The sequence below is a fragment of the Mus caroli genome, chromosome 11 (genome assembly GCF_900094665.2).
Source record: "Mus caroli chromosome 11, CAROLI_EIJ_v1.1, whole genome shotgun sequence".
Taxonomy (NCBI): domain Eukaryota; kingdom Metazoa; phylum Chordata; class Mammalia; order Rodentia; family Muridae; genus Mus; species Mus caroli.
Genome location: NC_034580.1, coordinates 62058488 through 62071714, shown reverse-complemented (window position 1 = coordinate 62071714; position 13227 = coordinate 62058488). Strand labels below are relative to the sequence as shown.

The 13227-nt window shown below is 45.2% G+C and overlaps 1 protein-coding gene across 1 annotated transcript in view; it reads right to left on the bottom strand.

Annotated features, from left to right (window-relative positions):
* Myh13 (myosin heavy chain 13) overlaps nt 1-13227 on the bottom strand; it is a 51153-nt gene that overhangs the window by 19789 nt on the left and 18137 nt on the right. The window contains exons 14-24 of the mRNA XM_021176266.2: nt 12442-12560; nt 11577-11726; nt 11300-11470; nt 10347-10656; nt 8001-8074; nt 7811-7898; nt 4894-5011; nt 3973-4096; nt 3168-3304; nt 2391-2646; nt 729-971 (exon numbers count right to left, since the gene is read on the bottom strand). Of these exons, the coding sequence (XP_021031925.1) occupies nt 729-971; nt 2391-2646; nt 3168-3304; nt 3973-4096; nt 4894-5011; nt 7811-7898; nt 8001-8074; nt 10347-10656; nt 11300-11470; nt 11577-11726; nt 12442-12560 (1790 nt within the window). The remainder of the gene's footprint in view (nt 1-728; nt 972-2390; nt 2647-3167; nt 3305-3972; nt 4097-4893; nt 5012-7810; nt 7899-8000; nt 8075-10346; nt 10657-11299; nt 11471-11576; nt 11727-12441; nt 12561-13227) is intronic.

Below are 13227 nucleotides of genomic sequence, written 5' to 3'. Positions count from 1 at the left end.
CTTTCTTTCTTTCTTTCTTTCTTTCTTTCTTTCTTTCTTTCTTTCTTTCTTTCTTTCTTTCCTTCTTTCTTTTTTCTTTCTTTCTATTTCTCCTTTCTTCTTCCTTCCTTTTTATACAAGGTTCTTATGTAGCTCTGGCTCTCCTAGGACTTGTTATGTAGACCAGGCTGGCCCCAGGCTCACAGAGATCTGCCTGCCTCTGCCTTCTGAGTTCTGGAATTAAAGACATGCACAACTACTCCTGGAAATTTTTGTTTTATGTGTATGGGTGTTTTGTCTGCATATAAGGACCTATGTATACCATGTGTGTGTAGTTCCCATAAAGTCCAGAAGAAGACATCAAATCCCGTGTGACTGGAGTTACAGACTGTTGTAAACCACATTTGGAAGAGCAGCCAGTGCTCTTGATGGCTGAGCTGTCTCTCTAGCCACTAGATTCCTAATTGGACTAAGTAATGCCAACCGGCTTTCTCTACATCCTTCTAAGGCTTGAGGGTGCCTGTATTCAGTCCTTACTGCCAAGGAAATGCACAAGTTAGCAACGCCCCCACCCCACCCCCCAGGAAGAGTTGTCAGAGAGCTTGTGGAGTGGGGCTCAAGGATGAGGGATCAGATCTGGCAGCTGCTTGCTATGTAGACCAGGCTGGCCCCAGTTCCTGCCTCCCACTTCTAGGTGATGAGTGAAGAAGGCTGGCGGGAAGCCTGTGAGGAGCCCTCAGTATACCCACCTTGTTCTCCGTGGCGTGCTTTTCCTTCTCGACCTTAGTCAGGGTCAACTCCAGGTCGTCGATGTCTCTTTTGAGAGAAGAACACTTGTCTTCCAGATTCCTCTTCTTGGCAACCAGCTCAGAATTCATCTCTTCCTCCTCCTCCAGCCTCTCATTCAGTTCCTTGACCTTTGCCTCCAGTTGGATCTTGCTTTTGATGAGACCCTCACACCGTTCCTCCGCATCCATTAGATTCTCTGTTTCCTGAAAGAGACGGGTCACTGGGAGTTCTGGTCAGTTATTTGTAAGCCCTGGAAAGAAAGGACCTGACCCTAAAAAATCTGGCACCTAAGCCGAGCTGAGGAGTAGGCTGGCTGTACGTGCACGCAGGCATTTACACAAATGTCATCTATGTGCTTGCTTAACCACTGAGGACATCGTCTCTGGCAGCCAATCACTCAAAGTAATCTCACGCGAAGGCACTCATGGAGTTACAGGTTCATTGTAAACAAGAAAGCCTCTTCCACCAGTCAAGAACCACGTGATCTGCATACTCCATGCGATACAAAGCAGATTGGTGTTTTCAAATGTCTACTTTCTACCTGTTAACATTCAACAGAAGGGGGCTGTCCATATGTCCTTGGCTGTGCTTCCTCCAGCAATAGAACGGGAGAGTAAAAACACACAGGACTAGGTGACTGAATAGACCCATGTCCCAGAAGACTGTAGTGAGTCTTGTGGGTGGGACCAAGACTGGCTATGTATGCTCATAAGCTAAATCAGCCAATGCCTTCCCACTGTAGAGTATTTGGAGCACTAGACACACAGTGTAGGACAATGGATGGAATGAGCCGGGAAGAGTCCTTGCTAACGCTCTCTGAACCTCTCGACGCCTCAGCACATGCTGGGCACTTGACATGCGACCGGGCCTCTGATTCCTTGACAACCATTCACTGTGAGTACTGTTATGATGTTCATTATGTCCTGTTACGATGCTCATTTTCAGATGTGAACATGAAGCCAGACAAGAGAACTAACGAACGCTAACAAGAGGGGAATCTGGGAGGTTAACACAGCTGGATCGGGAACTCCTGTCCTCTGAGCCTTGGAAGGCGGTGCTCCCATGGAGAGCACTCTCTCTACTCATGGGGTGAGAGTAAGTGAGAGAACATGACTGTACATCAGGGGAGATGCAAGGGAAGTCTCTGAGGGTTTGATTAAGAGAAAAAAAAATACATTTCCTGGAGAGGAAACAATTATGCTTCAAAAATGAAATCTCTAAAGAATTTTTCAGAGAATAATCATATATTGAAAATCATGCATGGAAAATTGGTTTCTGTTTTCAGTTGTGTTATTTAATTTTAATGATTTATTTTTATTGATACATTTAAAATGTGGACTTAAACATTTAAAATAAGTATTCTTATTTTATGTGTATGAGTGTGTGTTTTTCTTGCTGTGGAAGACAGAGAAAAGACCAGAGAGAGCATAAAGTTACTCTGCCAACATGTTTTCTGGGGAATCCAAGGCCAGCCCTGTTCCTACTGACCGGGTAATGCTGCAATGCTTGGTAGGACCACTAGGTGGCACCACTGCCTCTTAAATAGACAGCTAAGGGGCCCTCCCTGCTCCTTCATTGTCCTGGGAATCTGTGTTTTGCACTCTTGGGTAGAAGAAACTTACAGACTGGACTTGCAACTGAAGGTCATTTTTCTCCTGCAGCAGGGAGACCATTTTCTCCTCCAGCTCCTTCCGACGAGCCTCAGATCTAGCCAGGTCTTCCTTGGCTCGTTCGAAGTCCTCCTTCATGGTGGCCATCTCCTTCTCCGCCTCCGCGCTCTTCAGCAGGGGCTTGATCTTGAAGAACAGGTTCATCCAGGGCCAGTGCTTGACGTTCATGAAGGAACGAACATTGTACTGGATGCAGAAGATGGACTCCCTGGGCATCCACAGGACTTTGATTAATTACCCGTCGTACTGTACTTGCTAGTTCGTTTTCCATTTGAACCCCTCCCCAACAGGTCTCAGAATCTTCATCCTTCCCAGCTGGGTAGGAGGTGGTACACCTAAGCATTGCAGAGCCTATTAGTCTATGTGAATGAGGGCACTGGATGCAGCAGGAAAAGATTAGGAAGAAGGAAGGCTGAGCCAACTCCATGCCAACTCCACTATGTGAACCAGGCCAGAGGCTTGCTGTGCCAGGTCCTCCTTTGCCTAACTAAAACTGCCATTGTCTGAAGTATTGAATCTCTCTCTGCGTGTGTCTGCTTTCCATGTATCCGTGAACTGTTGGAAGGCAGGGTTTGTTTACCTATCTCCAGTGCACAGAATGACTGCTCAGTCACTACTGGACAAATGATTGGATGAATGAATGAATGAATGAATGAACATGCAAAGACCCAAAGAAGGAAGTGATTTCCAGGTGCTGAGTAGGAAGGGTGGGTAAGAGAGATGAGTTACCTCCTCTCCATCATTTTCTTGAACTCCACCCTCATCAGGTAGCCCCTGCACACTGCCTGCGTGCGTGTCATTAGGGTCACCAGCTTCTCGTCTCTCATCTCTTCCAGAAGCCCCAGGAGCCCAGCTTTGAAAAACACCTGCATTAAAAGAGAGAGGAGCCCAGCTGTGTCCTCGGCAGGTGTTCAGTCAGCCTCGTGATGGAGCCTGTTTCTTCTCAATTCCATCCATGACACCCGAAATATTTCCAGGCCTTCCGTTCCTCGGGGGTGGTCTCTGGTTTTGTACCTCTTGGGCTGCTGGTAAGGCAGTGTGCTCTAAAGTAGCTTCCAGGTCCATCAGTCACATAAAGGCAATTATGGCAGACCCAGAAAGTAACCACAGGACACAACTGTGTCCAGAATAGGATTGAGTCAGTGATATATGTCTGGGTGGCTGCGCACAGGACACATACATGCACACAGTGACCAGGAGTCCTTCCATTGGTTATCATTACCCTTCTCAAGCTTACCCTGGAATCTGTCCTATGTCCTATGCACGCTGAGGCTCTTTCTTCCCCTTTGAGAGTCTCTCTCGTGGCTCTCTAGGACCTAAGGGTTCCCCTGCTTTATGCTCCATTTTCTGACTTAAGCTTCTTGACTCTTAAAGATCAGCAACAGAGCCAGAGCCCCCCAGCCACTGTCCCAGGGTTCCTCTGCCAGGACTGCAAGACCAGGCTGCTCAAGTTGACTGGAAGAAGAATGACTCTTCCTTCTGAGCAGTGGACAAGCTGCAGGGTGGCAGGAGTCTCCAGGCCACTCGTCCTCACCTTGGTATGGCCAAATCGGAACTGCTCTCGGTCCACATCAATGGAGTTCAGGAGCTTCTCCGAGGCATTCTTGCTGTCGATGAACTGCCCTTCCGGGATGGCACTGGCGTTAAGGATCCGGTACCTGAGGAGGAGAAGAGACACTGGTTCTGACCTCTCAGCATGGTCTTATACCTGAGACCAGACCCTTCTAGAACCTTCTGCTCCACTCTTAAGAAGGTAAGCAGTATTCTGCTAGCTTGAGGTGAGGGGAGAGTCCAGGGGTGAGTTCTAGGGTGTGGTGGAGGGAAAGAAACATAAAGGAAGGAGGAAGGCGGGATGAACATCTAGCTCAGCAAAGTTGCCTTCAGAGGAAATGGCTCTTCTCTGACCTGGAAGAGCTTTGAATTAAACCGTGGCTTAGAGACCTCAGCCCTCCTAACCCTCAAGGGGTCTGGACTTCTGGAAAGAAAGAGGTGTTCTGGGGCAGTGGGTTTCAACTGGAAGACTTGGATCCCAAGGAACACCTGGCAATGTCTGGTACCTTTGATGGTCATAGCACAGGAATGTGGTATGTGGCTTGCTCCCAGCATCTTTGGGTAGAGGCCAGAGATGCTGCTAGGATGCTCTAATATACAAGAACACCTCTCTGTGAAGGATCACAGAGTCCCAAATGTCCATCAGTCCTGTGGTGAAACATTCTTCTTTAAAGTGACAGTTAGACCTAGCCTGTCAGTCAGGTGGGGTCTGACTGTACTGATAGACCACCTTGGGTCATCCCAAGATGTACACTGGACATGGGCTCATCCTTGTGGCAAAGTGATGTTTATAGGAAACCCTCAGAAGCTTGTTGGTTTACCAACCACTTGGGCCACTTTGGATGGAACTGTGTCTATAAAAACTGTCCCTAAAGGAGTTATATACACGGAAGAGCCAACCTACCGTTGTTTGAAGTCAGCATAGAGGATTCGACTGGGGAACCCTTTCCTGCAGATCCGGATGCCCTCCAGGACACCATTACAGCGCAGCTGATGCATGACTAAGTAGTGGTCCATCACACCTGGGGAAAGGGCGGGGTGTGGGACTATTGGTGGCTTTTCACTGTCTTGATGATCTGAGACACCCATGAACTTCTTCAGTATCAACAGCACTTAAGTGTGTTGATAGTAGCGCTAAGCGGGAGTCTAGGAGTGACTGCAATGTGTATAATAAGCCTCACAGGGGAAATCGCTCCAGTCTTCCTGAGAGACTCCAGCACCCCATGAACATGAGAATAAGAAATTTATCATTCCTGAAGCCTCGGTAACTATGCTCTGAGGAAAGCAGGGTTATGTGGAAAGGGTCTGGGAGTTCCTGTTAGACAACCTGAAGAGTCTTCCACCTCTGCTTAGGGGTGAAAACTGTCTAATGTGCAGAACCTTCAAAGCCAGATGCGAGACAGAAAGGAAGGCAAGAGTTGGAGGCTGAGTATATTGGGCTGATGGCCCTCTTCTCAGTACCTGCCTCAGGGAGCAGGGGTTGAGTGGAATAGTTGGGGCCAGAGGGACCAGAGAAGCCTATGACTGAAAAGCCAAGGCCACTCTTGGAAACCAGCCTGGCCAGAAGGTTAGAGGAGAGAGGCTGTGGCTGTGGTGGTTTCTCACTGTAAGCTTTCTAAGTTGCTAGGGAGGGGCACAGCTAATTCTGGCTTTGATGTCACCTTATAGAAATTTCTAGAATGTCTACAGGTGTTCCTGCTTGCCCTGAAGAGAGATCTTTAAGACAGTTTCACAGCTTGACTAGAGCTGAGCCTCCTCTAGTGCAGTAATTTATCATCTATGTGTGGCCTTATACACTTAAGGTCATTAACAACAAGGATTCATCTTAGTTGACTTAAGCCAAACTTTTTGCAGCTTGTGGCTACGACACCGTACTGTGCAAATGTAGGACACTGCCATCCCTGCCCAAAGGTCCACCGGGTGGGAATTCCCTGCAGAAAGACTGGTAAAAACTGTGGAGGAAATATCCCTATCAGAATTCCAGGAGGATTTGTGCAGGAAACCGTAGACATTTTTTTCAGTCTGGTTCCCCCTCCCTCGTTTCCTCCCGGTTTTGGTTCCTTTCCATTTTCTATGGTAATAGCTTCATTCTATCTTGAATAGAAAATCCATTTAAGGGACTCTTAAGATTCTCATGGTCTTAGGGTACTGTTAAAATTTCTCTTCCAGCTTTATCAAAAAAATGAATTATTCTTTTTGGCAAATTTCCAACATTTCTACTTCTTGGTTATATTAGAGAAATCTTTAAATATATAAATAAAATTTCTTATTTCTTTAATAACACATTGGTGTTCGTTTCTCTTGATTTTATAGCACACAATATTTGTGGTTTATATTTTTCATTTTTCACATCTCCTCTTAGTATCCCCTGATTATTTAATTTTTAACAAATGCACAAAGCATGATTATGCATATTAATGAGACACAGTGTATTTCAGTCCATGAATGTGATTCCTACTGGTTCAAATCCCAACTGTGCTGTTTACCAACCTCATGAAAGGGACCTTCTGTGTCTTGGGAAAAAATGAGGATGTGGAGCTTCCAGGTGTGAGTTAAAGGGAAGATTTATTGTAGAGAGCAAGAGACACAGACAACTGGGATGGTCCAGACTGAACTTGGCCAGCAGACTGAACCTGGTCAAGGAACTGGGGGAGCGAGAGAGGAAGAGAAGAGAGAGTTCCCTGGGAACCCAGAGACCAAGAGGCCAAGAAACCAAGAGAATGATAGCCAAAATGGCTGGGTTGTAGAGGAGTCCAAGAAGCTAGGGGGATGGGAAGTGAGGCTCAGGGGGTTAGAAGTTGAGAGTAGGGGTGGGGTGAGAAGTGCTGAGAGGAGCCAGAACTCTGTAAAGGTACAGACAGTGCTGGGAGAGACCGGCCTGCATTGATTCCCTTTGATATGTTAAATAGGCAGCCCAGGCATAGTTAAGGAGGAGCTAGCCACCCAGCTTCTTTTGCCAGAGATGAGGAGAATGACTCCTTTTAATAAGCAGAAACTATCTTCTTAAAAGCCAGAGCTTTTGTCTAAATGCTGGACTTTGGGAAAAGGAATTTCTTGAAATCTAATATGTCTTGATTTCTTCATTGGTAAAATATGCAGAACAGTAGCTCCTACCTCATAAGATGTAGGTTTGAGTTGAAGTGAGTAACCAGATTAAAGCTGCCCCTAGCTAGTGGGAAGGAGCCCCGTGGGCATGTCATTGCTGTGGCCAGAAGCAAGCAGACAAGGTCAAGGCTATAGCGCTGGGAGAGTCAAGGGCAGGGACAAAAGCAGAATTACAGAGCAGCTGGGAGAAAACTTAAAGACCTTTATCTGGTGATGGGTCCTTTGGGACGGAGGCCACTCCAAAACTCCAAAGAAGAATATTATGGTGTGACAGGATACTGTGGGAGACTTTGCAAGGCAGCGACAGAGCAGAGGCTGTCTTCCCAGGTCCCTCTCACTGAAGCTCACTAGGAATTCCGAGTTGAGCTCTGCCAGGGATCATGCTGTCTTTGGCTCCTAGCCTTCCATGCTCTCCAGACAGGCCCAAGGAGAGTTCTGTATTGCCTTTGTATGAATATATCAAACCCGTTTTTCTTTTTTCTTTTTCCCTTTTGGTTTTTGAGACTGAATCTTGTCTTGCTGCCATGGCTGACATCAAACTACAACCTTTTGCCTCAGCCTTAGGAACTGTGGGGTTGGCAGTGCACACCTCTATGCCCCATGTTCTGAACTTTAAATGGTCTCCTAAGCCATCTCCTCCCCTCTTCTCTTCAGCCCATCCTTAGGAATGTACACACATTTTAGGGAGTCCCGTTCTAGCCAGGAGAGTCACTCACCAGGAGTCTTGGTCTCATTGGGAATCAGGCATCGCACAAAATGAGGATGGGTGCTCCTTAGGTTGGTCATCAATTTGTTTAAGTTTTCCTGGGGCACGGATAGAAGCAAGCACATCTCTCTTAGTGCATGCCATTTCACTGGACAGAGAAACAAGCGAAAGAGGAAGATATCAAAAGAGAAACCACGTACCCTGAACACAGCAGACACAGTCTGGAAGGAGGAGCCCTTCTTCTTTCCTCCCTTCTTGCCTCCTGCGGAGTCACCTGCAGGGGGACACACAGAATTGGGGTCAGGTGGCCTAGGGGAAGGATCTATACACACCCTCTTCTGAGCCCAGTGATAAGAGTGTTGACTGCATTGGCCCAAGTTTTGTTGGGTTGTTCTTAGCACACACCTAAGCTCTCTCCGATTTGGGGACACTCAATTTTATCAGTGTGCTAATGGGTTGAGGTGGGATGTGGTGACATTGAGCAGAGAGCAATAATATATACTCTTGGTGTAGGGAGACAGTCCTCTTCTTGGGGAGTCTGACATTTAGTCAAATGGGTTGAGAGATTCTTCTCCGTGATTGGAACCTCTCTCCTGTGCTTACCCCTTTATTATTTATAGTTTGATTTTATTTTTTATCTTGGAGACCGGGTCTTGCTCTGTAACCCAGGCTGGCTTTGAACTTATAGCAATCCTTCTGCCTCTACTACCCCAGTGCTAAGATCATAGGAATGGCTCTCAGCATCCTGGAATCTGCCTTCATGAGGAAGAAACTGAAAAGAACAAAACTCTATTTTTTCTCACAAATATTCTATAGTCTATTCCCCCCTTCCTTTTCTGGGAGAAACCACCTAATTTCTTGTCTCAGTGTGAAGTCAGTGATGTTTGGTCTAAGTTTACTGAGTAGCCATCTTTCCTATTTAGCCTCTGAAACTTAATCTTTATTCAGCTTTGGGGGAAATAGTCCCTCTCTTGTCCTTATACTCTGTCACTTGGCCTCTCTGTATGAGATTAGCAGGAGTGCATATTTGAATCAGGGAGGGAAGGCCAGAAAGCCCCCTTTTCAGATCTATATCCATCCATAGGTTCTTCAAATAATGTCTTGGCATTGTTGCTAAGTAACATTGTCCCTAAGAGACTCTTAGAGATACCCTGGTCAGACTCAAAGAAAATAATTTTGTCATTCAAATTTAAATTGTGCTCATTTATTACAATTCTCAGCCCAAAGTATAACTAGACATTAACTCTTATAATGTTATGTAAGTATCTACTGAATGATTATCTTGCATTCATTTTAAATTAAATAAATTAATTACTAAAAGCTTATACTTAAATGGTCAATATTTTAAAACTGTATCTTGGACAACTGTTTAATGTACCACATCTGTTAGTAAAGAGAGCATGAAAGGACTGGGAACCTTGGAAGTTGGTACAGGCTATTCTGTATCCATATGGGGAACAACTTCTGTAATTTCCCAAATGATTAGACATAGAGAGGCTGGCTGTAGCAGTATATTCCCACATCCTAGCATATGGGGATTTGAGGGAGGGGGATCACAAGTTTGGGTCATGCTGGGCTATATACTGAATTCTAGGCTAACTTAAACTATAAAGTAAAGTCCTTTCTTAGACAAATAAGCATAGTTATTGCATGACTACAACACCAACTGGAAAAGACTCAAGGACACCATGTGACCCTGCACTTTTATTCCTAGGTGTATATTCTTGTCACTGACAACAGATAAGTACAAAAAAAATTTGCATACTCAGGGGATTCTATTCACAGGGTAATCCTATTCACAGAATCCAGAAAGTGGAGATTGTCCAAATACCCACAGGATGGTGACAGCAGAGACCAGGTGAAGACGACCCATGCAGTGAGATATTATTGTCTCTAGAAAGGAATCAAGAACTAATACTGCTACATCATGCACAGACCTTGAGAATATCATGCCTGAGTGAAGGACCCTCTCATATATGATTCCATTCCTATGAAAAAGCCAAACACACCCTCAAGCTAGCCTCAGCTCTACAGGAATTCTCAAGTTCATAGTCACATACATCCTTGTAGTAAACTCTTGGTATTACTCCTAAGTTATACCAAGGTTACAGAAACCCTGGCCAGCTTCAAGAAAATAGTCCACAGAGATGGAAGGTAGATCAGAGGTTGCCAGGCTCTGGAGACAGGAATGGTGAGAGACTGCTTATGGACTACAGGGGTGATAAGATGTTCTTAAATTAGATAGTAGTGATGATTGCCCAGCATTACAAACATACATACCCACTGGATTTTTAATTACTAATTTTATTGCATTTCAATTACATCTTAATTTAAAGAAAATCATTGAACAATGAATTACTGACTACCTTGTCCACTTAGGGTCCATCTTACCTCCATGGAGCTTCATGTTTTAAGAGGAGCACTGAGAGTAGGAGGAAGGAAAATAGAGGCGAGAGCCTAAAGCTTATGTTGGGCCGTCTGATGTATGAGCAGCTTTAGGGTGTGAGTGATTGCACAGAGCTCCCATGAGGGAAAGAGAACCTTACCTGCTTCTGCTCCTGCGTAGTTGGAAAAGAGGAAGGACAACAGCTTCAGGGAGGACTTCTGGTACAGCCCCACTACGGTCTCATTCAGCGGGTCCTTGTTCTTATCCAGCCAGCCAGCGATGTTGTAGTCTACAGTGCCCGCATAGTGCACCAGGGAGAAGTGTGCTTCAGCCTTGCCTTTGGCAGGTTTGGGCTTCTGGAAGTTGTTGGATTTTCCCAGGTGCTGGTCATACAACTTGTTCTTGAAAGAGGTGTCTGTGGCCTTGGGGAACATGCACTCCTCTTCCAGGATGGAGAAGATGCCCATCGGCTAGAAGGAGGATGACAGAGATGGTATCTTTACAGTTGAGAAGCCAGGCTAGTGGTTCCAAGGATGGAGAAAGCAAAGAGAAATCCTTTGTTGCCACCACTGTGCTGCTGAGAGCACTGGATTGTGAGCCATGAGAACAAGGTTCCTGGTATGATGTAGTAATAGGACAGTGGTAGATACAAAGAGTGGGCTCTTACTGGGTAGATTAATCTAGAACTAATAATCCTTCTGTTTTAGACCCTCAAGCATTGGAATTACAGGAATGTATCCCCTGACCCAGTATCAAAGTCCTTAATAAAAGTTAACATCATTCCTTGTTTTCACAGTAACTTTTCACTAAGAATAGCAATGCCCCTGGTCTCTGCTCTTTGAATTTTGGGGCATGTCAGTAGTAAGAGATGTCACAATGCATGTGCAGAATCCACTGACATGCTTGTGGTTTTCTATTTTAACCCCTCAATCACCTCCTTAGGTGTTAGAACAGTTCTGAGTGCTTTCTGAGTCTCCCTCTTTCCAATCTTACTCTCTCTGCAAAGAGGAATCCAGCTGTCTGAAAGGGAGAGGGATTAGAGATGCCCATCTATGAGCAGAGAAGAGGCAGAGAAGAATGTGAGGGTACCAACCACGGAGGAAGCACCCGTACCTTCTCAATGAGCTCGATGCAGGCTGCCAGGTCCATCCCGAAGTCAATGAACTCCCACTCGATGCCTTCCTTCTTGTACTCCTCCTGCTCCAGCACGAACATGTGGTGGTTGAAAAACTGTTGCAGTTTCTCGTTGGTGAAGTTGATGCACAGCTGCTCCAGGCTGTTGAACTGGGTGCAAATATGAAAGAGTTTAAGTCTGAGAAATCTATGCGAATGAATTTGGGACCAGAGCTAAGCAGACAGAAAAAGCCAGTCATTTGCCCAAACAGCTCACATCAAAGATCTCAAAGCCAGCGATGTCCAAGACCCCGATGAAGTACTGCCGGGGCTGCTTGGTGTCCAGCTGCTGGTTGATGCGGGTGACCATCCACAGGAACATCTTCTCGTAGACAGCCTTGGCCAGAGCTCCCACTGAGTTGGTCACCTTGAGAAAGGACCATCCACTTAATGTTCACATTAAATCATTAGTCCACACTCATTAGTTTTGTTAAGTTGAAGCATCAAATTGACATCATGATGGTCAAAAGTAATTGAGTGTTGCCAATTTCACATCATGCAGTATCTTATTAACTATTTTTAAGACATCTGTCTACCTTGTGATATTATTCTTTCTCTGATAACAATTCCACTAAAAACATAGTTTCTTAACAGCCATGGCCATAGCACATGACTCCAGGAATTGTCAAGTTCCAATCAGAGGAGAAGCCTTGAAGTAGATTGGATAAATTAGTATCCCTTTATAGGATTTGAAATTGGAATTAAAAGCTGCTGATCTGAATCTCAGGTTGAGAGTAGAAATATGGAAGTGTTAATTTGAGAAATCCGAGGGAGGTCTCAGGCAGGAGGGGCAAAGAAACTTTATTTAGCAAAGACACATCAGAGAGAGATAATAGCATTTGTAGCTGCAAAGGAGTCAGAGAGAGGCTGTTTCGCCTTCATTTCCTAGTTACCTGCCCCCATAACAGGAGTGGGCACGCATGCATTTGTATTCCTCAGGTCCCCCCCTGAAATCTAAGGATAATTTCCACCTTGATGCTAAAGCAGTTTCATACAACTTTCAGAATGTAACCAGAAGACAGCTGCAGACATGGTTAGACTAGCAGGCTGTCCTAGTAAAACGGATGCTGAGACTCTATTACCTGCTGGACATTCTGTCCTTTGGTGACATACTCATTTCCAACCTTCACTCTTGGACAGCACAGGCCTTTCAGCATCTCTGCTGAATTCAGTCCCATCAGGTATCCAGCTTTGTCAGCCACTGAAGGAAGAGGAGACATGGTGTTATAGAAAACAGAAGCCATTAGGCTGTCCAGCTAGCCCAGGCTCCTCCCAGAAAAATGTCTTTCAATCATTTGTGATGTCTCTGTATTCTTCTATCTGTAACAGGCATGGACTTGTCTGTAAAACCTCATCCTATCATCCAGGTGTCTTTTGTTATCAAGAGCTTCCAAACTAGATGCAAGCTTTGTAAATAGTAAGCTTGGCGTTTTTTCTGCCTTTTTCTATTTCCCATGGTGTTGAGAATGTCTACTATGCTCTACTATTGAGGTACATGCCCAAACAATATGCATCTTGACTGATTTTTTACCTACTAATTTTCGACTTCATAAACACATTTGTTATCTGGGCACAGTGGTACACTCCTTTAATCTCAGCAATTGGGAGTAAATGATGGGAAAACCTCTGAGTTCAAGGTCAGCCTGGTCTATATAGCAAGTTCCAGGACTGGTAGGACTACATAGAGAGAGCCTGTCTCAAAACAACAACAACAACAACAAACCCAAACCAAAAAGCATATTAGTTATATTGTAACACCTGTAGATCCCACCAAACATGAGTTGAAAATGCTAAGAGGAAGAATTAAGTCTGAGCTTGTTAGATTGCCTAGCAGGTAAGGGTGTTTGCTCCAGACCTGATAACCTGAC